This window comes from Lactuca serriola, chromosome 5, assembly GCF_051521515.1.
Source record: "Lactuca serriola cultivar US96UC23 chromosome 5, Lser_US96UC23_V15, whole genome shotgun sequence".
NCBI lineage: Eukaryota > Viridiplantae > Streptophyta > Magnoliopsida > Asterales > Asteraceae > Lactuca > Lactuca serriola.
Window position 1 is genome coordinate 325,917,289 of NC_136412.1, and position 24,689 is coordinate 325,941,977.

At 32.5% G+C, this 24,689-nt stretch overlaps 1 protein-coding gene across 2 annotated transcripts; it reads right to left on the bottom strand.

The window, feature by feature from the left end:
• Nucleotides 1-19,273: 19,273 nt before the first annotated feature.
• On the bottom strand, nt 19,274-20,922 carry LOC145051947 (NAC domain-containing protein 90-like). 2 transcript variants are annotated; one of them, XM_078999772.1, is made up of 3 exons: nt 20,590-20,922; nt 19,984-20,276; nt 19,274-19,865 (listed from the first exon to the last, which is right to left on the bottom strand). In XM_078999772.1, exons 1-3 carry the CDS (start codon nt 20,762-20,764, stop codon nt 19,755-19,757), a joined length of 579 nt encoding a protein of 192 aa, XP_078855898.1. In that variant the 5' UTR covers nt 20,765-20,922; the 3' UTR covers nt 19,274-19,754. The 2 variants fall into 2 exon arrangements, with proteins under 2 accessions (XP_078855898.1, XP_078855897.1); XM_078999771.1 differs by having other exon boundaries at nt 19,274-19,871.
• Nucleotides 20,923-24,689: the final 3,767 nt, after the last annotated feature.

A 24,689-nucleotide genomic window follows, 5' to 3' on the forward strand; every position in this document is an offset into this window, starting at 1 on the left:
AAGTGGCAAACTTTACGTGAATCCATAGAGATCTAGGTCATTTGCACATTGGGCTAGGGTTTGGGACAAGAAAGCTTCACTAAACACTCCAACACAGGGACTTTCATGCTCTCTGATTCTTCTCCACTCCAGATCTGAGGTAGCAACCTCAGATCTAACTCCTAGACTTTCAATTACATCCATAGGCAAGATCCCACAAACCCCAAAATGAAGAAATAACATAACAATAGCCGAAGAACGAGATATTACCTCCAATGGACGCCCCAACTGCAATGTAACTCGAATCCAAGCAAAGCCCCTTGCTCCAAGCCTTCAATCTCTCAAAATTCCTTCAATAATCCTCTCCTTCAAGCTCCCAATTGAGATATGATCACTCACACACGAAGGCTAAGGGTTTCTGGACTTGGAGATGAATAAAGAGGCTGAGAGTGGGCTGTTATGTTCTTTATATTGGGCTCAACCCCGGGAATTAGGGTTTTCTCCACTCAGCGCCTACTCGCCGAGTCCTCCTTACCGACTCGCCGAGTCGGCTACTTAACACGCGTCCCATCCGCGACTTTACTCACCGAGTCCATCCATGGACTCGCCGAGTCACTCTTCCACAACTTACTCTTTTAGCCCTTCAACTCTACTCTTGATATTTCGGGATGTTACAATATATATATATATATATATATATATATATATATATATATATATATATATATAGAGAGAGAGAGAGAGAGCTAGGTTCAAATGTTTTTAGCAACTATTGTGTGCATAAATGCACCAATAGAAATTTAGGAATAATAAAATTATTAAAAAATAATATAAGGGTAATTTTGTAACTTTACATCACCTTCATTTATTAAACCAAAAATAATTCTCTTATATAGATAGAAAACTCCTTAATTAATGGAACGGTTACCATAAAAGGCCCTAAACTAACCCTAGTCGTCCAAGTCCATTGTGTGAGGACGTGTTGCGTTGGTTCCCTTTTTGCTATCGGCCGAGAAAGAGAAATCTGGAGGGGACGGGTTGTGCAATCGGAAGAGAAGAGGATGAACGGAAGTGAGGCTGAAATTGAGTAGGAATAAGAAAGAGGTGTCTGGTAGTGTCGATTTTGAGGTAAGTAGGCTTCGTATGTTCATTAGCTTTTGCTTCATTTGATTTTAACCCAGTAATTAGCCTATATGGTAGACGAATCCCTGTGAATAAGGGAGTCATGAACCCTATAATTGTGTTCAGCCATGGTCTAAAGCCTTAAAGAAACTTGCTAACGATTTAGCATGTGATGAGGGAAAGGTGTTCGATCAAATGCTTAAGAAAACAACTTCAAATGTCTTGGAACTTTATCTTGATTTTGTTTGTTTGTTGTTCTTTTTTAATTTCTTGTATGAACGCCTTATGATGGAGGAATATACTTTCTTCACATAACATTTCCTGCTAATTATCCTTTTAAGCCTCCAAAGGTATGTCCATATCTATGCTAAATATATACCTAGAATTTTGTTTTCATGGCAGAATTCTCACATATTGTAAATGCCTAGAATTTGATTTCATGACATTCTCATAAAATATAACTTTTTATCAAATATAGATTTTAATGGTTGTAATGCATTATGTAAGAATTTATTTATATAAACGCATTATGTTAGAAGGTTTTTTGAGAATGTTTGAATGGTATTTAAGTGCATTCTGTCAGAATTTATTTATATAAATGCATTCTGCTAGAATGTCTTTTGAGAATGTTTGTTAACAACAAGTATATTTGTTTAACGGGTAATACTAAGTAATACTAACTAGTAATATATCTTATTCTTTCAGAATTGCATGGAGAAGAATTCAATATTTATCATACAAGAGAAATATTTGGAATCGAGTTCAACAACAAGTATATATGCGAAGATCAAGTGGATATTCTGTTAGAATATGTATAACTATATTTAAAATGTATAAGGATTTTAGTTTGTAAGAATATGTATGAATTTGTATTTAAGTTCGGATGTATAAGAATATATTAGAATGTTTGTTATTTTTCAACATCTGATTCAACAATTTTGTTTTTCTTCAATCATATTCTATTAGAATAAAATTCTAAAAGAGCATCATTGTAACAAAAAATATTCTGACATAATAAAATCGGTAAAAATTGGAATTGAATTAATTAAAAAATTCAGATTTTTTTTAAATTAGGAGAATTAGTCATCCCTAAAAATTCAAAATTTTCCTTTTATAAATGTAGTTAATTGTCTAAAATACTCTTTTGCTAAAAATTGTGTGATTATATGGTACATGTTACTCCATTGTAATATCATACACTCTCAAATCATGTTCATTGATTAATTTCATCCGTTGGTCCAGATCTGTGCATTCTGACACACAATACTTAGTAAAAACAAAATAATCTAACCCTATATATATATATATATATATATATATATATATATATATATATATATATGTTAATGTGTTTTTATATTTATTGTATGCTAGAATGCATCAATAAGAGTTTATATATGGCTAGATTAATGTGTTTCTTACATTTATTGTATCCTAAATTGCATCAATAGGAGTTAATTACTAAACTTAAATAATTATTTAGTTAAATAACGATAAATATTAAATGATTTTCATAATTGTATTTGTATGTATATTAAATGATATCTATAACTATAATTCTCTTTTTATTAAACTAATTAAATTCGTCATTAATGTCAACAATAACATTATTTCACAATGAATTCATACCTAGGTTTTTATGTAAGGATTCGTTGTTTGTTTCAGGACCCACTCACTTAAAATACAACAAAGTTGCATGGAATATGAAGAACGATAGTGTATTCTACTAGAATACACTCTCATTCTTTTGATTACAAATTCATTCTGAAAAAATATTATTGTTGACATTAATGACGAATTTAATTAGTTTCCATAAAAATAAATTATAAATATGGATATCATTTAATATACATATAATTTTTACTACTAGCACACACGCAATATATATATATATATATATATATATATATATATATATATATATATATATATATATATATATATGGGATGGCACACTTGAGATTAAAAAAAAAAATTAGAGATCTTGAGATTCAACCTCAGCAACGTATTTCTCATTTACCGCTTTAATGTTCCAGCATACTGGCAATAATGAATTATGTTTAATCATAAATGATTATACATATATCTTTGTTCACAGATTGAGTAACACTAAAAACAAATTGTCATTTAGTGGCATACATTTTTAATTGAATATGTTTGATATGCCATTGTTTCATGCTTTTAATGACATATTGTATGTGCCACTATAAAATTTAAAGGATTTATTGGCACTTAACATTTTATGTCACTAATATTCATAATTATTAGTGGTATGATGTTTTAATATGCCACTAAAAGTTTTGTTTTATTAAAAAAATAATTATTAGAATAATAAAAGTAAATTACGAAAATGCTCGTAATCTTCACCGCATATACAAATTTAGTCCATCTTTTGAACGTTTTTCATAGTCGTCCCTACGTTTGATTCCTATTTGATATACGGTGTCTGTCTACAAAGTACAAACAATGACACGATGAAATGCAGATATCGATATACTTAATTAGATCAGAATAGATATTTTTTTATTAGCTCAGACTAAGTGCAGGTTACATTTAATTTTTCTCACTTTCGTCTAGGTTTGCCAATACTCCCTGATAGCAACGATTTTAGCATACGATTGTGTTGTTTAATTCAAAAAATTATATACAAGTGATTCAAGTATTGTGTTGTTTTCGATCCGTGGGATGGATCTTCCAACATTGACTGTGTTGTTTCCATAGAAACTATATGATACCCTATTAAAACTATTTATATTTTTTTGGATTTCCTTACATATATCGAAATTTCAAGATAACTTTATTTTACCACATGAAAAGTTGAATCCTTTTCTAGATTTTTGGGATTTACATGATAAAAGATGGTGGTGAGGCGTCATTAGAAGATGTATTGAATCCTAGAAAGTATGTCGGTTGTTGGATATTACATGTATGGTAGCTCTGGCAAGGTGAGAAATATTGATTAAACAAATTATCTCTTTTTTTTTATTGTTTTTGTAGAATAAACTTGGTCTAACTCATGTCAAATTTTCAAATTCAAAAAATGTTTTGTTTTCTAATACATACTCATTGATAAATACATGTATTTTCATTTTTCATCTTGTGTTAAGCACTGGATCAGGTGTGAATGGATTTACTCTTAATCCATCTCTAAGGGAATTTATACTCACACACCTGGACATTAAGGTAACTTTTCCAACCTTTTTTTTTATTTTGTAAAATAAGATTTCATATGACCTACTTGTGAGGTACAAAGATTTGTTCAAATTGCAAACTTGGGCGATAAGTGTCTCATATAAGCTTTCTATTTTTGGACTATTGATAGTGGATTTTGTCTCAGTCGGATTAAATTCAGATTTATTTTTGTTAATTTTCGAGCTAAATGATCTATATCCTGTAACTAAATTATTTAACTATTATGTTAGCCATTTGGAGCTTATAGACACATCTAAAGATTCTCCTACATTTTAGTAGTATGGGCAACGTACTCTTATGTTTTAACCAAATATAACAATGAAAGTACATTTCTATACTGATTTTAAAGTTTTTACAAGTTTCATGTTACATATTGCTATTATAGGTAAAAATGTAAGTATGTTGCTATTATCCATAAATAAACCAAGTAAGGTGCTATTTTGGGTACAAAGATAAAGGACATTGCCCTTTTTGGTAAAAAGGATAAAGTATGTTGCTATTTTCTTCAATTATCCTGAATGTTTTTAGTATAACTTGTAACCATCTTTCTACTCAATGATATATTAATAATTCTTTTTGTGTTCTACAGTGGTTGATGCCGATACACTTGTAAAAAAATGATCTTGTAACTTTAGATGAGGCATTACACATTGCAAATAATGTTGTTTTGATGGCATTAAATGCAATTTCCATTCTCACATATGTAAGTTGTCAACATATTTTATATCTATATACGTTGATTTCTATTGTAACTTTTGATCTTATTTTATTCAAGAAAATCATTAATCTATCAGTCAAGGTACCCTTATGTTCCTTAATCTAAATGATTATTTGCAGATCGATTCTGAATCCATGAAAGTTTAAGGCTGCTATTGGAAATTTATTAGGAGGAATTAGATACTTCCATGGCCAATCAAACATATTGTTTCCAAAACCCTCTATGGTAACTTGTCTGTTATTCTTCCTTTAAAAATATATAATTAAAATGGAAACAATATTTATATGTGCTCAATGTAATATTATATATTTTCTAAACTATGTCTCATTTAACTGAATTGTCAATTGTCTTTGTTTAAGTTTTCACAAAAATGTCGGTTTTATCCTTGGACGTGTTTTAGGTCCAGTAAACCCGAAGTTTTGCTTAATTTGTTCATTTTTACCCTTATAGCCGGTTTCCAGGTAACCTACCGGTTACCTAATGCCAGTAAAGCCCTTGAATTTTCAAAAATGTTTGGATTTACCCTTCAGTTTTTCAAAAATGTTCGAATTTACCCTTACATTGATTTTTATTTTGATTATTTTGATTATTATTTTGATTATTATTATTATTATTATTTTGATTATTATTATTATTATTTTGATTATTATTATTATTATTATTATTATTATTATTCTAATTAATAATATTATTATTAATTTTTAATACAATTTTAAATGTATAAAAATATTTTATACATACATTTTTAAATGTATAAAAATATTTTTACCAATATAAATATATTTTAAAATATATATATATATATATATATATATATATATATATATATATATATATATATACACTTGTATTTAGTATTTATCAGTGTTGCAAATATCGGCCTAGGCGGCCGATTAATCGGCGCCTAGGCACTTGGCGGTCCTCCACCGTCGACGTTTATAGCTAATCGGACCCTATTATCGGACGTGGTCAAAATCGGTCAAAGACGAAGATTATCGGGTCTAGGCGGGCCTAGGCGCCCTAAACGGTAAAATAAAAAAAAATAAAAACTTTAAGGGCAAAAGTGTCAAATTGTTAGAATTGCTGTTAGGGTTCTTCTCACTCCATCGCATTCATTTCTTTTCTTTTTTGAAATTCTCTCTATAGTCTGAAGGAATGAAAGAAAGCATGAACTGAAGCTTCTAAAACGACGCCATCTTCTTCTTCGATGTCATCTGTCCCTCCTCTGACACCGTCTTTTTCTTCCATTCACGTCGTCGCAGTCTGTCAGTCGTCATCCTCGAAGCTAAACCAGTCTTCGCCTTCTGAAGCTTCTACAACAGTCGCCGCCTCCTGTGTGTTATATAGTTATATAACAATAATCAGCATGGAATCATCGATCATGTAATTCCCACATATCCACAGCCTCCTGCTACTGAATTCCCTCAACATTCACAAAGTTCCAAATGCAGTAGACAACAGGTTGCAGGTCCACATCTCTTCATGATGCTATTGGAACCCATTATTCATAACACTTTTTTCTCCCCATTTTATGCAGACTTGGATCCAAATGCAATTGTTGGTTATTTAGATCTGATGTATTAGGGATCAAAAGGATTTTTGTAATCATAGTATCATGTTATAATGTTATATTTATTAATTTTTAGTAATTTTTAAATAGATATAATGTTATATTCTTAGGATTAATGTTTTATTTATTAATTTTTTAATAATTAATGGTCTCCGATTAATCCCCCGATTAATCCCAGCCTAGCCGATTAATCCCTTGACCCCAGTCCACCGCTGAGCTACCGTCGAGCGATTTCTGCAACCTTGGTATTTATATATATTTGAAACCCCATGTATTCCTGTAGTAACGTATTTATATGTTAAAAATGTATTTATTTGTATTTAGTAGGTATAAATATATATTTATTTCATATGAAAATATATTATATACATATAAATATAAAAATGCATATTTATATGGTTTATATTATATAAAAGATATAATTAGATGTATTTGTACATATTACCAAGTATAAATATGTATTTATTTCATAATTATATGCATACTATAGTTTTTGTATAGAGGAAATACATATTTATATCTATTAAATACAAATAAAAATATTTTTAAATGTATAAATATGTCTTTAAATGTTTAAATACACTTTTTATTTGTATCTAATACATATAAATATGTTTGGAAATGTATAAATACGTTTTCATTTGTAGTTAGTAATATGTACAAATACATATAAATATATCTTTTATACAATATAATCCATATAAATATGTATTTTATATTTATATGTATATAATGTATTTTTATATGAATTAAATATATATTTATACTTACTATATACAAATAAATACTTTTTTAATATATAAATCTGTTTTTAATGGAATACATGGGAATTCAAATGTATATAAATACTAAATACAAGTATATATATTTTTAAAAATATATTTATATTAATAGAAATATTTATATACATTTAAAAATGTATGTATAAAATATTTTTATACATTAAAATGTATTAAAAATACATAGTAGTAGTAGTAGTAGTAGTAGTAGTAGTAATAATAATAATAATAATAATAATAATAATAATAATAATAATCAAAATAAATATCAAGGTAAGGGTAAATCCGAACATTTTTGAAAATTCAAGGGCTTTACTGGCATTAGGTAACGGGTAGGTTACCTGAAAACCGGCTACAAGGGTAAAAATGAACAAATTAAACAAAACTTCGGACTTTATGTAACACTCTAAAAATTCCAACCAATTTAAACTTTTCAAAAACAACCCAATTTCATTAAGTTATTACAAAAGATTTTCAATACAATTATTATCATAGTATTCCCAGAACCATATCGTAAAACATAAACATGAGGAGCGGTACGATCACGCCTTTGCCTTGCCACGGTCTCCTGAAGTACCTGAAACATTTAAACCACAACTGTAAGCCCGAAAGCTTAGTGAGATACCCCCAAAATACCAACCACATACCATAAACATAACATGTCATATCAATCATAACACAGAACAGCCATGCACTTCAGGTCTACTGTGTGACTGGTCCGTCGTACCGGGCCTTCAGTCCACCTGGTCCACCCTCCGAGTCTAGCCATATACATCGAGTCTACAGTGTGATTGGTCTGCCCACACCGGGCCTTCAATGCACCTGGTCCACTCTCTGAGTCTACAGTATGACTGGTCCGCCTGCACCGGGCCTTCAGTCGGCCTGGTCCACTCTCCGAGCCTCGGCACATTTGGTCCGCCCTCTTGGAGCCTACAACCTATCCGGACCGCTTGCTGGGCCTTCGGGATAACCGGTCCGCCCTGGGTATGTTGGCCTACAGCACAAAGCAGGACCCGCCTCAACCCAACCCCAGTCCAACATCCATGTGCACATAAACATACAATCATATAACAATTCACATCCAATCAAACCGATCTAGCAGATCACATAACATCATCCTAACCAGGATACCGACCTAACCGGTCACTAGCATAGCATCATCCTATATACCAGGGCATCGACCTTAACCAGGTCTCTAACATATACCATCCTAACTACCAGGATGCAAACATAGCAAAGCAATCACATAACAACGATACCCGGATTACAATCCGATAAAGGGCCGACCTTGGTGTCGTAGACCCTGTCGATATAGTGAGGATAACTCACCTCGCCACTGATGATTGAAAAGATAATACCACGCTGCTCCAACCTCCGACACGAACTCCACCACTGATTAATACCAAAAGACTGAGCTCAATAAGTACCAATATTTACCAAAATACCCTCGAAGGTCAACTGGTCAACTCTTGGTCAAAGTCAACCTTCCAGACTGACTCTACTCGCCGAGTCAACCCGCTGACTCGTCGAGTCCCTATACTCAGAACTCCCAGTCCATGAATCAACTTGACGAGTCGCCCAAAGACTCATCGAGTCCAACAAACTCTAAGTCCATTCTCGCTCCACTCACCGAGTCGTCCCTCGACTCACCGGTTCACAGCTCAATCAAAAAAAGGGTTAGGACTCCACGACTAGACTCACCAAGTCCAAGAACAGACTCGTCGAGTCCAAGGCAACATTCAACGTACTCGCCGAGTTGTTCTTCCAACTCGTCGAGTTCCTGTCTATCTTCATCCAACTCGCCGAGTTCACCCATGTGACTCGTCGAGTATCTCTAGTTCTTAGTCCATACAGTGGTTTTCCAAGCCATGCAGGGGCTCCAAAACATAGATGCACTCCCCTACAACCCATCCATCACGTAAAGTGGCAAACTTTACATGAATCCAAAGAGATCTAAGCATAATACACTCTTGGGCTAAGGTTTGGGACAAAAGAACTTCACCTAGATCTCTTGAACATAGACTTTATGAATCCTTGGGTCATTACAAGCCTAGATCTGAGGTAGCAACCTCAGATCTTACACCAAACTCGAGATGGTCCTCATTTATGCCCCAAAAACCCCACAATTGATAGATCTTGATGCACAAAAGCTCAAGAACAGATCTATTACCTCCAATGCAAGCTCCCACTGAAGAGTAAGCTAAATCTCTGTAAAGCCCATTGTTCCAATCTACTTGCTCTTCAATTTCCCTCCAAGATTTCCTCCTCCAAGGTTCTAATCTCTCACAAAGGAAAGCTCACACGAATCTAGGGTTTCTGGAACTCAAAGGGAAGGTAAAGAGGCTGGGGAAAAGGTGTTATGTTCTTTATATAGGGCACAACCCCCGGTATTAGGGTTTCCTCTCTTTAGTACCAACTCGTCGAGTCCCAGCTACCGACTCGGCGAGTTGGTCACTTAATCCCGCGACCAATCCCGCTCCGACTCGGCGAGTCGGAAGACCTACTCGTCGAGTCCCCGTCTTAATTTACACTTTAGTCCTTCAACTATACTTCTGAATTTCCAGGATGTTACACTTTACTGGACCTAAAACACGTCCAAGGGTAAAACCGACATTTTTGTGAAAACTTAAGGAATTTAGTGTCATTTTCCCTTTTTTGATAGGGAATTGCTAGTATTGATTATAAAGTATGAGATAACATGATTTATTCAACCTAGTATATCTTTAGTTTTTTTTTATATATAATTTTTTTGGTTGTTTTATGTTTAGCATGTACTCGATTCCACATTTAGACATATTTGACATTTACTTATATATTTGATTCAAAAAGTTTAAAAAATATCAATAAAAAACAATAGAATTTTTATTATTTTCTATGTGCTACAATTTAATTATTTATTTATTTTTCTATTATAAATAAAATTTATATAGATATAAATAGCCTACATTATCGAATCTCATGACTATTTATCGACAAAAAATATGCCACAAAATACTTTTTTTAGTGGAAAATATAAAAGTGCCACTAAAATTTTAAAATATGTAACATCAATTCTTAAATAAAATAAGCATTCAATGGCATAACATATGTGCCACAAAAGTTTTTTCTTTTACTGTCACAAATAAGAAAATGTCACTAAAAGCCTAAAAACTACAGCAACAAAAACAGAAAGTGCCACTAAAATGCTTTAGCACGAGCGTTTCTAGTGGAATTTATTATGTGTGTTGTTGATTCTATGAGAAACTTTTAGCAACATTTTTCTGGGTTTTTAGTGGCACTTTTTGTATGCCACTAAATCCCATATTTTTTATAGTGTAATCATATATGATTATGACACTTGGTAGCAGAAATGATGGGGATGGCAAGGGTGGAAGTGATATAAGTGACGGAGATGACAATAATGGGGTCGAATGGTGTCAGAGGTGGTGGTAGTGGTGGTGGCGGTGACGATTGTGGTGGTGGGGATGGTGGCGGAGGAGAAAGGAACGGGCAGCTCTATAAACATGTCTGCCACGTCGGTACGCTGGAGGGTGAGTGCGGCAAATGTGAAATATGTGGCTGATGTTGAATCTCAAGATCTCTATTTTATTTTTAATCTCAATGGAACCTCTCTCTCTCTCTCTCTCTCTCTATATATATATATATATATATATATATATATATATATATATATATATATATATATATATATGCTTAGGTTATTTTGTTTTTACTAAATATTGTGTGCCATAATACATAGGTTTGGACCAACGAATGAAATTAATCAATGAACATGATTTGAGAGTGTATGATATTACAATGAGATAACATGTACCATATAATCACACAAATTTTAGCAAAAGGGTATTTTGGACAATTAACTACATTTATAAAAGGAAATTTTTGGATTTTTAGGGATAATTAATTCTCCTGATTTTAAAAATCCAATTTTTTTAATTAATTCAATTTTAATTTTAACGTAATTTGTAAACATAACCGATTTTATTCTGTTAGAATATCTTTTTGTTAGAATGATTTCTCCTGGCTAATCCTTGTTGTTTATGGAGTTAGGGTTTTCTACAAACCTAAAGGTGAGAACATAAGCAAAGAATTCTACAAGTTTAAAAAGGCAAAACTAGATAAAAAAAAAGCACGCATAACTTGATTTCAACTAACTTGATTTAAGAGGAGAAACAATTCTTAATTAAAGAGAAGAGAGGAGATGTGATTTTTGGAAAAGTATTACTTAATAGGTCTGGAAACTTGATTCAGGACATCATCCCTATTGTGAACTTGATTCAGGATGCTCCTTATACCTGCATCCAAGTACAACGACATAATTCCTAAAAGATTGAATTAGAATCTTTTTATGCAACTCGCTTAAAAATTTAACAAAAAACCTTACTGATGGAACTATTAAAAAAATGAATAATTTTTTTGAAACCAATTGACGATTCTGAACATCATGGACGATTTTAGAAACCAATCGATAATTATGAACATCATGGATGAGTTTTATGGAAGAAGAAAAGGAAAAACCATACATGTTGGCAGTGGCAATTAGTTCATTGGTGTTGTGATGGCCATTGAGGACGCATAATGATGGGTCTCGATGGTGATTTTTGGAGCGTGAAGACGAATTTTAGAGAAGGAGAGAAAGAATCAGCTATTATAAAGAGATACAAGAGTTGTAGGGTTTTTTCAATGGGTTTTGACTTTGACATCCTATATTTAAAGGAAAAATAAACATACTAATTAGCTACCATAATTAAATATACAAAGATTGGTATAATACCCTTAAATGATTTATTTAATGATTTATTATTTCCTCAATTTGCATTGATGCATACATGCACACAATGGTTGCTAGAAATATTTGAACCTAACTCTCTCTCTCTCTCTCTCTCTCTATATATATATATATATATATATATATATATATATATATATATATATATATATCCCTATTCTAATAAATGAATAGTTTTAATCTACATTTGACATGTGTCACTATAATACAACTTTTCATTAATATCATGCCACATGTCAAAGAGATATATTAGGCAACACTTTAAAATTCAAATTATTTTTTCTAATTATATGTTAAATTTAAAGTTATAATAACTTTAAAATTTTGATATATCTCATAATTAATGATTTATTCAAAGTAATTGATAAATAATTTATAAATTTTTACTATGAAAATTTAATTTATTTTGTAACTGTGGTTCCCACGGGTTATAAACTAGTATATATATAAGAGCATTTAATCGATAACATTTCTTATTGAAAGAACATTTGAAAACAAATTTGGACCACAAATTTTTTTTAAGTTAAAATCGTCAAATAATATTAATATAAGAAAAATATAAAAAAAAATTAAAAAACCCACTAACCAACAGAACTCACCACCCAAACTACACCACTACCACCACTACCCACCACCCGCACCGCCACCCCCACCCACCACCCACAAAAATCACTACCCACCACCACAACCACTACCCACCCACCTCCACCACCCATCAACACCACCCACCATTTTGACCGCCACCAACTACCACCCACCACCACCACCCGCCACCATCACCCCACCCATCACCCACCAAAACCACCAACCACTAACATCACCACCACCCGCAAGCCCCACCCACCATAATCACCACCCAACACTACAACCTACCCACCACCCAACATTCTGACCACCACCAACCTGATGGGATTTTAGCACTACATCATTCTTATGGTGTACATGCAAACCCTAATAGCATTTGGATCTAGTTTGTCTACTGAACATGCAATTGAATATCCAAAGCTATAAACCCTAGATCTAACATATTATAATCTGAATTAGGGTTTTAGAGATTACGTTTGATTGTTATATACCAATAAAAATCAATTCCTTGGCTTCAGAAAGCTTAGTGCCTCAAGTGTTGCACCTCTAATGGAGTCACAAACACCACTAAGCAACTAGATGAAAGAGAAAGAGAATGGGAATTCCAAAAACGTCCAGGAAACCCCCTTCATAAGTTTTCACGACGTTTTTGGGGCCTTAAGGGTCTTTATATACTTAGGCTATTAGGGTTTTGCACTTAGGAAACCCTAATCTAACTGGTTAGGCCCTAAGCAGCCCATGGACTCCTTTTATCATATCCCTTGGTCGAATTCCTTATGGGCCTCCCATAGAATTCGTCCAACCTATATTATTAGGTAATCCATAGCCCAATTGCAATTATCTTATAATTACAATTCTAGTCCCCTTAAGTTTAATTAATCTCTTTTAGCCACAAAATTAATTCTCATTTAATTCCTGACTAATACTAATTAAACAATATGATTTCTCCTTTAATATATTATTCTTATAATATATTAATAAATCATAATTAAACCTTTCTCTCCTTAATTCATCCTACAAGTTGCTATGGTGAAGGCAACCCAAAAGGACCATGCTCATAATCGGGTCAAGTACATACCAAAATAGTTATGGACTTAGACACTAATCCAACACAACCACCATCGATCACCACCACCCACCTCTACTACCCATCACCACCACCCACCATGACCACCCACCCACCCATCACCACTTCCCGCCTCCACTACCCATCACAACCACCCGCACCCACCACCGACCAAGACCACCATTACCACCCACCGCCTTTGCCACCACCTTCCACCTATGTGTGTGTATGTATATATACAAAGATAATTATGAGACATACGAATTTTAATTATCATATATAAAGTAAAAAGATTATATATTGATAATTAGAGATTTTACAAAAGAGTTAAAGAAAACAGAAAACACCTAAGGTTAATGTGTTAGTGAGCTTTTATTATTCATACTTAGCTTAATTAATTTCGGCTACCTCGAACCTCTAATCGTTAATCTTACGAAAGTTATATATATATATATATATATATATATATATATATATATATATATATACGGGGCTGACACCCCCACTCGCGAGATCTAGCTACAATCCCGACAAGATAACTTTCTTTATATACAAGCGTTATTCGACGTCCGATGAAATGTCGTACCGAGAAAATATTAGTCCACAACGTCGATTATAAGGGCTCATGGTAATAGAAACCCGAAAATCTTAAGGAAGTCAACTACCTAAAGGGACGCCTTAAATTAGTGAATATTGTTTTATATTGATAAGTTAGTATTGGTAAAATATCCTAAAACAAATTATAATAAATTCGGATTGGTAAAATATTCTATAAAGTATTTAAGTTAGGATTGATAAAATATCCTAGAAATATATTGATAAGTTAGGATTGGTAAAATATCCTAAAAGTATATTAAAAGAAGTTAGGATTGGTAAAATATCCTAAAAATGAAATAAGAAAGAAATAGAATATTATGACTAACTGTACATCCTAAAAGATAAGTTTTAAGAAATAAAAGGATTTGGAAGCTATGAAATGGAAAACTTGGAAATTAATAAATAAGAAAATACTCTTATTAATAAACAAAGATCCTAAAAAGTTTTCAAAAAGAGTTTTTATCGATATCTATTAACCATGTGAAATTCTCTACCATCAAGTTGACGTTTTCGAAATCACATGTATTCCTAAGAAGGAGAAGAAATCAATGCAATGAAGGACAATCAGCTCGAAGATAGATAGGTTTTTATTTATCCCATGTAATAGACATCATTTATTAATAAAATGTATTTATAGTTTATACTCTGTGATTTGGGTAATCTATGTACCAATGTTACCCCTCGACACTTCCGTCACCGGCCGGGGGTGTGACAGCACAGAACCAAATCAATGGATTGCTCCTTTGCTAACTTGATACCCATGTTTCTCAGTCTGTCACTGTATATCTTAACTTTGTTGACATATGCACACACAAAAGTTCCTTCTTGGTTTTGACATGTAAGTAAGGCTCTAGTGATATCAAACCTTTCTAGCCTCATGAGGATGGAAAAGAGTGAAGGTTGTACTTTTGGGAGGTATTGTGAAAAGGAGAGCGGAAATAATGGAGAGGAATGAGGAGGAAGATCACCATTTTCATACATCTGCTATATGAGAGGAAGTTTTAGGTAGTTGATTAGTCCTTAATATTTTAACCCAAATTAAGATTCAAGACTAGGATCCATATTTTAATTTAAACTTTGAAAAGGGATATTGTAATCAAATTGCAAATTTATTTTAGGTAGGTAAGGCTTTTACCAATTTCAGTCTTATAAAATTCATAGATTTTTTGAGATTCGTTGGTTCTTATCAATGACAGGTTTAATATCAAATTATGCTCTTATTTTTGTGTCTGGGATGCTAAAAATCACTAACGAGATGTGAATAACCATGCAAACTTGCGTGACTATCTCGATCTCATTTATGATCTCTCATTAATGAGTCGATTAACTACACATGCTCCATAAACAATCATAATTTCGAGTTTGTACTAGGGATGAGCATACGACCCGTGGGACCGGACCGGACCGGAAAAAAACCGGGTATTAATGGGTCGGTTTTCGGGTTTGGACCGGACCGTACCCGAATTAAAGGATTTAACCCGGACCGGACCGGAAAACCAAAAATTCTTTTCTTTTGTTTTTTTATCGACAAACCGTAAGCAAGAATTACCAAAATAAAAAAAATGTTGTCTAATTGAATTGATTCGGCCTCTCTTGCGATTCACATTATAGTGCTAATTTTTTTTTGTTTCGACCTCTTCTCTTAATCGTATTATGTTGTCGATTTTTTTTCTCGAAAAACCAAAAGTTACTTCCTACTACATTTTTTTTAATAAAAATAGTGCAGTTTTTTTAAATAATGCAGTATTTTTTAATAAAAATAATGTTGTTAAGTGTAATTTTTTTTTAAAAAAAATAGTGCAGTTTTTTATATAAAAATAGTGATGTTAAGTGCAAATTTTTTATATATAAATAGTGTAGGTTTTTTTTTTATAAAATACTGTGACTTTTTACTAACGTTTTTATTTGTTTGCATACACCTCATTTGCATGTATTCTAATTAGAGTCTCGCATCGTACCATTGTATTCATCATCTTTTATGTATTTTTTAGTTGAATTGTGCAAACAACAAAGATATAAATGATGGATGTTACAAAATAAGATTATAATTTGAAATACTATGCTAGAGAGTGACATGACAAACAAAACCTGAAACCGTAAACAACAAACATATGAAACCTAGTCTAATTCGGTCCAAAACCCGAAACCCGGTTTAGTACCCGGAACCGGACCGGACCAAACCCGGACCCGGTACATTAAAAAACGGTCCGGTTTTCGGGTAAGGTAATTCATGATTTTCGGTCTTTGGGTTTTCGGTCTTCGGGCCGGTCCGGTCCGGGTTCGGCCCGTTGCTCATCCCTAGTTTGTACCATCATTTCAGCTTTGTTATCCCAAGTTAGTGTACCGGTAAACCATACATTATCCACTAACGACTCACAAAGAAACGATGTATGTTTTCATGGATTTGTATACAATCACATTGTTCTTATTGTTACAATGTTTTAAACTCTACAATGTTCAATTGAACATTGCAAAAGCTAAATTATAATATTTATTTGAGCGTTCGAAACTTTCATTTTTTTCCCATTAAAGAGTTCATTAAGTGTTGATATTCAAATACATTGAATGTGAATGTGACATCTTACAATAATAAAATTTTATTCATTGAATAACAACTAAACTTGTCATCTTATTTAAGTCTCGAATTAAATGCATCATTACGAATGCTCTTATATTTTTTCTCATATGAGAGATTGTGTAGCGACAACATGCCAAAACCATAGTTCTTATAGTGTAATAAATTTTAAAAGAGGATATATATATATATATATATATATATATATATATATATATATATATATATATATATATATATATATATATATATATATATAGAGAGAGAGAGAGAGAGAGAAGAGAGAGAAAAAAAAAGAGCTAGGTTCAGGTATTCAAAGTAATTATTCTGTTATTATATGTATAAATGTGGGTCAATCAAAATTTAAAATAAAAATAAATAATTAAATAAATAAATAAGGGTAAATAAGTAATTTGATAATTAGTTTTCACAAATAATATCCTATAATTATGGTAACCATTGACTTCAGCTACCTAGGTTTTCTCCATCCATCGTTGGCTTTTTAAAACCACCTCCAATGTAAACCGTAACCCTAATCAAACCATCTCCAGCCGTCACCTCCATCCTTATGCCTCCCACCACCGACCGCCACCCTACCCTCTTGCTCCTCCGACCACCGTATCCACCGCCATGTCGAGGGTTGTTGTTGCTATCTTTTCGTGAAGGCTGAAGACAGAGACCGACGAGGGGTTGCGCCATTTCAGTTGTGTGTAAGGAGGAATGCACCACAGCCGCATGTCGCTGTAGTTGCTGCCGCTCGGAGACGCGTCCATCGCCGGACGCCGCGGCCTTCTTTCCTAAGAAGGGAGTTGTGGAGGAGCCGCTACCATTGGTCGAAGTTCGCTGCCATCATTCTTCTTATTCTCTTCTTCCGCTAGCTGACACCAGTGTCAATGACCTTTTTCTTATATGTAAAGTACAAAGTGGAGGTAGTTTGTCACTATTTTCATATCAAATTTACTTCTTCTTATATGATAAAAATCAATTTGTTTATGTAGATGATTCAATAGATGATATTGGTGAGATTCTAATTCTATTGGAATGGAATCACGAATTCCATTCTGTTGGAATGGAATCACGAATTTTAATTCTATTGGAATCACAGAAGTTGATGCTTGAAGAACGGACCACAAAATTGAAAGTGATTCTAAGCAACATTATTCTTTTAGAATATATTATTGTCGTTGTTATATTTTGATGGTTTCTTTCCCGTTTTGAAAGTTTTTTTAGTTTTATTCTTTAACAATAAATATAATTCTTAACAATTGTTACCTGTATTTTATAAGAAATAATGTATTTTTTGTTTTTATTCTTTTATTGATTGTTCAAGAATTTGTTATTCTACAAGAAGTTTTTAAAGTCATGATCAAGAAATAGGTTCAAGAATATTTTTATTATTTATGGTTCAAGAATATTTTTATTTTTGAATATACTCATAAACATATTCTGTCAGAATGTCCGAATTAAAAAAATTATAATTCGTAAAATCGAAATTTTAAAATTAATAGAATCTATGAACCTTTAAAAAATGCAATTTTTCCTTTATTAAGTATATATTAATTGACTAAATTACCCTTGTAATTAATTAAGATGATATTTTTTAATTATATTTAATTCAACAATATATATTAATCACTTTCTTAAAATAAGTAAATTTGATTGACCCATATTTATACATATAATAACACAATAATTACTTTGAATAGAGTAACCTAAGCCTATATATATATATATATATATATATATATATATATATATATATATATATATATATATATATATATATATATATATATATATATATATATATATATATGGGAAAAGTGAATATACTCTTAAGGGTATATAAGCTTAGGTACCCAAACACGTTATAATACGTCATTTTGTTTGATATATTCATTATAATGTTCTTAAACTTCAACCCCTAACTTGATTTACTTTCAAGATTTTTCAATTTCCACTATTATCTTTCTCTTACATCATATCTTTTTACCGAACACCTACTAGTCTATATATATTGTAGTTGAAAATGAAAAATATTTAAGAGGAAGATAAATGTGTAATTTATAAAAATCATGAAAGTAAATCAAATTAGAAGTTAAATTATAAGAACATTAGACAATTAGAATGTATTATATAATACAAAACGACGTAATATAGTGAGTTTGGGTACCTAAGCTTATATACCCTTAAGGGTATTTTTCCCTATATATATATATATATATATATATATATATATATATATATATATATATATATATATATATATATATATATATAAAAGCTCCTAAGAAATAAAAGTAAATACAAAAGAATTATTTTAATCATTTACATACATTACATAATGCCAAGTAAGAAGCAACAATGGACCCAAATAGCAATGCTCTACGACTCTTGTTCTCTTAAAAAATAAGCCGTTCAGCAAATACCAAATATCTCCAAATGCCACATTATAGCAGTACGTACCCAGCCTTCTAATTATTGAGAAAAGAGAGATGAGATCAATCCACAAAAGACCACAAAAGCTCATCGTTGATTCCCATATATATACACATGAGGATCCATAAGTAGGGTATATGATATTCAAATTTGGATATAACTTTTCTTGTTCTTGGCATAATATAATTTACCTTAGCTCAACTTGACCGCGATGGAGGGTACGTACGTATACGGTATACCCTTTTTTTTGAAGATTGACCACTAATAATCGTCAAGCACAGGAGTAGATATATAGCCAGAAAAGCTTGCCCTCTTCTTTATTATTGATGATGGCTGGCTAGGATTAGTTGAATTGAAAGGGTGGCACATGCTCGTTTCCTGATGGTCTTCTATCAAAAGCCCTCAAACAATTTGATTTTACATACACTCGGCACAAACTTAATTCCTCCATCAACTGCATCTTACATTATACATATATATTGGAATTCAAAAGCTTGAAATGATTTAATCACAAAAGAACGAATTAAAACCAAAAAAGAATTAAATTTTAACAAATGAATGAATGATCATACCTCGGGTCTAGGGTTAGAGTTTGAGGAGGGGACTTCTTGGAAAGCCTTGTATTCATTCATTTTCCATTTGGTCTTGGTCCCACTGGGAGCTCTACCATTATAGAAAACCATGGTTCTCTTGATCCCAATGGCTCGATTATTCCAAGAGTAAACGATGCTTGGTGAACCGGTGGCCTTCCAGTAGCCGGAACTCGTCAGGCGGCTGGGTCGCCCTCCTCTTGCTTCTTTCTCTTGTCTAGGAATGAAAAAGAACCACTGCTCCAGGTCTCCTTGACAACGTTCTCCAGCATATTCTGCTTTCAAAATATTATATACGTACGGAGTATATATATATATATAGATCCAAATTAATTATGGCAAACAAAAAACAGTAGAAATGTTGAAATTCGAAAGGTAAAAAAGAAAGTTTTTTTTGCTCAAGGTATATAGAAACAAATTTGAACCATTCTTGTCTTCATTAATCTAAACAATTGTGTTCTTGAAATGCTTTAAACCCCATCATAAACACTTAATTAGTTTCCTAAGTTTTCCGTTTAAAATTTATTCAAAAATATATATGTTTGGAGGAATTAAAAGTGACAAAAGGGGATGAATTGAAGTACTAACGAGGGAGGTCCCATGGGTAGAAATCGTAGACATGAAGCCGAGGTATGACTCTATCGATATGTTGCAGTAATCTGGTGGTGCCTTGTATCTTATGCTTTAAATAAAAGGTTATCAACTCTTCTTCTGTAGGGTAGAATCTAAACCCTGGTGCCCCGACCACTCCTTCTCCCTCCATTTTCGGGATCTATCTTGATCTTGATTGCGTGTAGCTCCTCTTTCTTAACAAAAGAAACGATCAAAAATCAAACTTTACAAACCAAAGTTTTGAATCTTGGGTGCGACCAATATCTGAATTGCGGAAGGGTGCATGGGTGCTTGAATGTGTGTATCCGTGTTTGTGTTCATACTTATATATTATATATAATACAAATAGTAGTACGTGTGGAACTAGTAATTAATGGAAGCCGAGTGAAATAAGAAAAAAAAACATTTAGAAATTTCCATGCATTTCCTTGGAAGGACTTTGTTTTTCAAGTCTTTATTTGCTGTATGTTTTGTTTGTAGGCTCCATTGTATTGTAGCAGACTAGCATCCTGTTTGTTAGATATGTGTCTTTATCGAGCTATCGATCGATAGCGATAATTTCCATATATAGTCAAAAGAATATGAATTCAATTTCGATACTAATCGACTAGCTAGCGTAATGTTCCTTAATTGGGGTTCGTTAAGCCTCAACAAATGATTCTTTCACTACTCTAAAATAGATATAGCATCAAATCAAATTGGCTAAAAAGTGTTTTATATAAATCACTACATCTCTCTTTAATTTGTATTGTTAAATATTAATCAACAAGATGCTTAAAACTTTTACTATTAATTTGAAATTATCATAAACATATCTTTTACAAACCAAAGTTCTTAACTACCTTAATTTGAAATTATCACAAACATATCTTTTTTCTTTTAATTAACTAATATACATAATAAAACTTTTTGACTAATATTACAATCTTAATATAGCATTTAATTCAAATATAATTTTAAGTGAATTTTATTCTTTTATAATTTTACTTACTAAAACTCAACATAGTTTTTTAACTGTGTTTAAATTATTTATAAACCTTTTTTAATAGCAGTTATAAACTTACCAATTAGAGTTCAACTTGTTTTTTTAACAAATAATACAATTTTAATGTTTGTTAATTTTATTGTTAGTACAAGTTAGTCTTGTTTATAACTCTCATAAATGTAAAATATATTCGACCTTTATACTAATATCATAACAGGCTAATAACACTTATTTAAACTTTTTTTTTTCAAATTTGATATAAATTTTAGTTGTGGTTAATTTATATATATATATATATATATATATATATATATATATATATATATATATATATATTTCCTTATAATTAATATACATATTAAAATCCTAACATGCTTTTGAATAGAGACAAACCACCCTCTTCAACTAATCATCTTCAACCAATCTAGTTGGCTTTAAATTTAGAGTTGCAGCTTCAATGGGCATAGTCAACGGCTTCTAACACACCAGGTCATTCGATTTTCTTTCATCCACCGTCTCTTTACACCACCGAATTAGTGCTTTCGATTTAGGGGTATTTTTTGTCCCTTTCTGAATCTTCCAATATGATGTCTTCGATCTTCCCCTTATTTTTGTCTCATCGCCCCTCACGGGAATCCAGCTACACTTCCTTGGTTCTTTCCATCTCCTTCTTATTTTTCCATTGCCTTCACCATCTACACTCCACTTCATAGTCTAACTAGATTTTTCATTAAGGCTTTTTGGTTGTTATCGAAGTAATCAGAAACTGAAGATTGATTTGGTTGTTGTCGAAGTAATCTAAAATTTAAGATATGATGAAGGTGCTTTAGTCTTTGAATCCAAATCTACACCCAACTTGAAGTTTTTAATATCAAATTTGTGTTGGACGCTTCCTGGGATCGAGAAGAACGAAATTGAGTTTGGCATATTTGATCAATTTGGGAGATTTTTTGCAAATTATTGATATTCTTTAGGTATTTCCTATGATCTTCTATTGATTTTTGTATCTCGGAGTTGCAGTTTCATTTTTGAGATTTTTTACTTTACATACGAGATTTTGTTTTGAAGATTTTTATGAAACTGTTTTCTTAAAAACTTGTTCTTTGTTTGATGATACACTTGGTTTTGAAAGTTGTTGAGGTTTTAAAATCGTACCATCAGATTTGGCTATAAAAATAGTTGAAACAGTCCAAGGAGAGTTAGTTATGACTGAGTATCTACAATGAGATTTTTTGAGGTGGGGATGAACACTTTCTTATGTTCCAACTGACTGGGAGGATTATATGGCCTTTTGAGAATCTTAAAAGGTACGAAGGTGTTTTGACTCCTAGTTAATGGGTTGGCAGTCCGAGATATACTCTTTTTGGAGTTCTCAAGGAATCTGGAATTTTGTCTTGACTTAATTTCCTTTTTGAGGGCATTCTTGGCTTCTACCTTAGGATCAACAACATCTTTCCTATTTAGCACTAGTTTCTTTTTAGATTTGGAAGAGGACATGGAAGTTTGACCTACAGATGGATTGTTAAACACAAGCTTGATTGGCACAAGATTTGTTGTGGAAATAACTTGTGAGTCAGAATCACATGAATTTGACGAATCATCAACGTCACTGTCTAAAGATGCCCAACCAAACTCAGAAGTATCAGGTTCAGTTGTCTCCGAAATGATTTCCTCAGCAACATAGTTGTTAGGAAGACTGTGGTTCGGAATTTAAATGACAGTGTTTGGAATGTTAGAGTGGGATTCCGAGGTCTGATTCAGGTCCAGGTTAGTCAGAGGCGTGGAATCAGGACACTTGACAACTATATGCTAAAACTCAGGAATCAGTGATGCAAATTGGTCGAAAGTCTCAGGAAGGGGTGACAAAGGCTAGATAGGGGTGTCCGAATGTTTGTGGTTCAGAACGTCTCCCATAAAAGTTAGGTTTTGCAACTCCTTTAAGGGACGAGCAATAGGTTTCAGAAACTCGCTTCCGAGAGTAGGAGCTTTTGACCAAGGATAACGAAAATTATGATTCATCCGTTTATTTGTTTCAAGAATGTCAATGGAATTATGAAAAGTATCTACTTTGGCATTGAGACGTTTGTCATCAGAAATTAGAATATTTCTTTCAGAATAAGTGATTTCACATTTGTCTTTAAGAATGATACATTCATCTTTTGACATTACAAGCTCACGTTCTAAAGACTCTATTTTTAACTTCTTGTCCTCAAAACGTAACCTAAGACGACTCAGTTCACTATCCATCTTCTCACAGGCTTCTATGGCAGACTTATAGGTTTTATAAATGGTTCATGTCTGTTTGGATCTGGGTAAGATAAGGTTCACAGAGAGATAAGTCAAAATTATTGTCAGTAATCATAAATTTTACCTGTTGAACAATGCTTCTACCGGGTGGATTGTTGGTGGTCACGTAGCAGTAGTTTGGTTCGGTATCTTCATAGTCTTCTTCTGATCCAGATGACCAGTAGTCTTCATCACATTCAATTGTCTGTCTAGACATAAAGCACATATTTCTACGAGTACTCACGTCATCATCATCTCTAGAAGACCAATACCCTTCCACTTCTCTTGATACAGTGGTAACAAAAGCCTTTTCACTCTTTGTCATCTCTTAAGCTTGATGTGCATAGTAAGCAGAGTCCTTAATCTTGGGTTTCTATGTGACTTCAGCTAAACAGTCTTTGGCAAAACAGTTTTGCATGACCACATTTGTGACATACAATCTTGGTTTATCTAACTTCGGAGTTTGTTAAGATTCTGAGGTGTGATTTGGTGTAGGAAGGTCAGGTTTGTAAGCTGGTGAGTTTTCTGAAGGTTTGTTGAATGGTTGAGATTATTTTGGTGAGGAGCATGGAAACAGTTTTGATATGTCTTGTTAAAAGGATGATTGTATCTCATGGAAAGCAAAGCAAACTCCTGTTGGAAGCGGAGTTCGGAGTCCATTTCTTTAGGTTTGAGGTCACCATTTAATTTATAGTTGTTATTTGTAGGAACTGGTAAGACTGGTGTTGAGGGTTGAACAGGTGGGATATATGGAACAACAACTGTGAAGGGGTCGGAGACAGTGAGGTTCGGAATCTGAGGATCG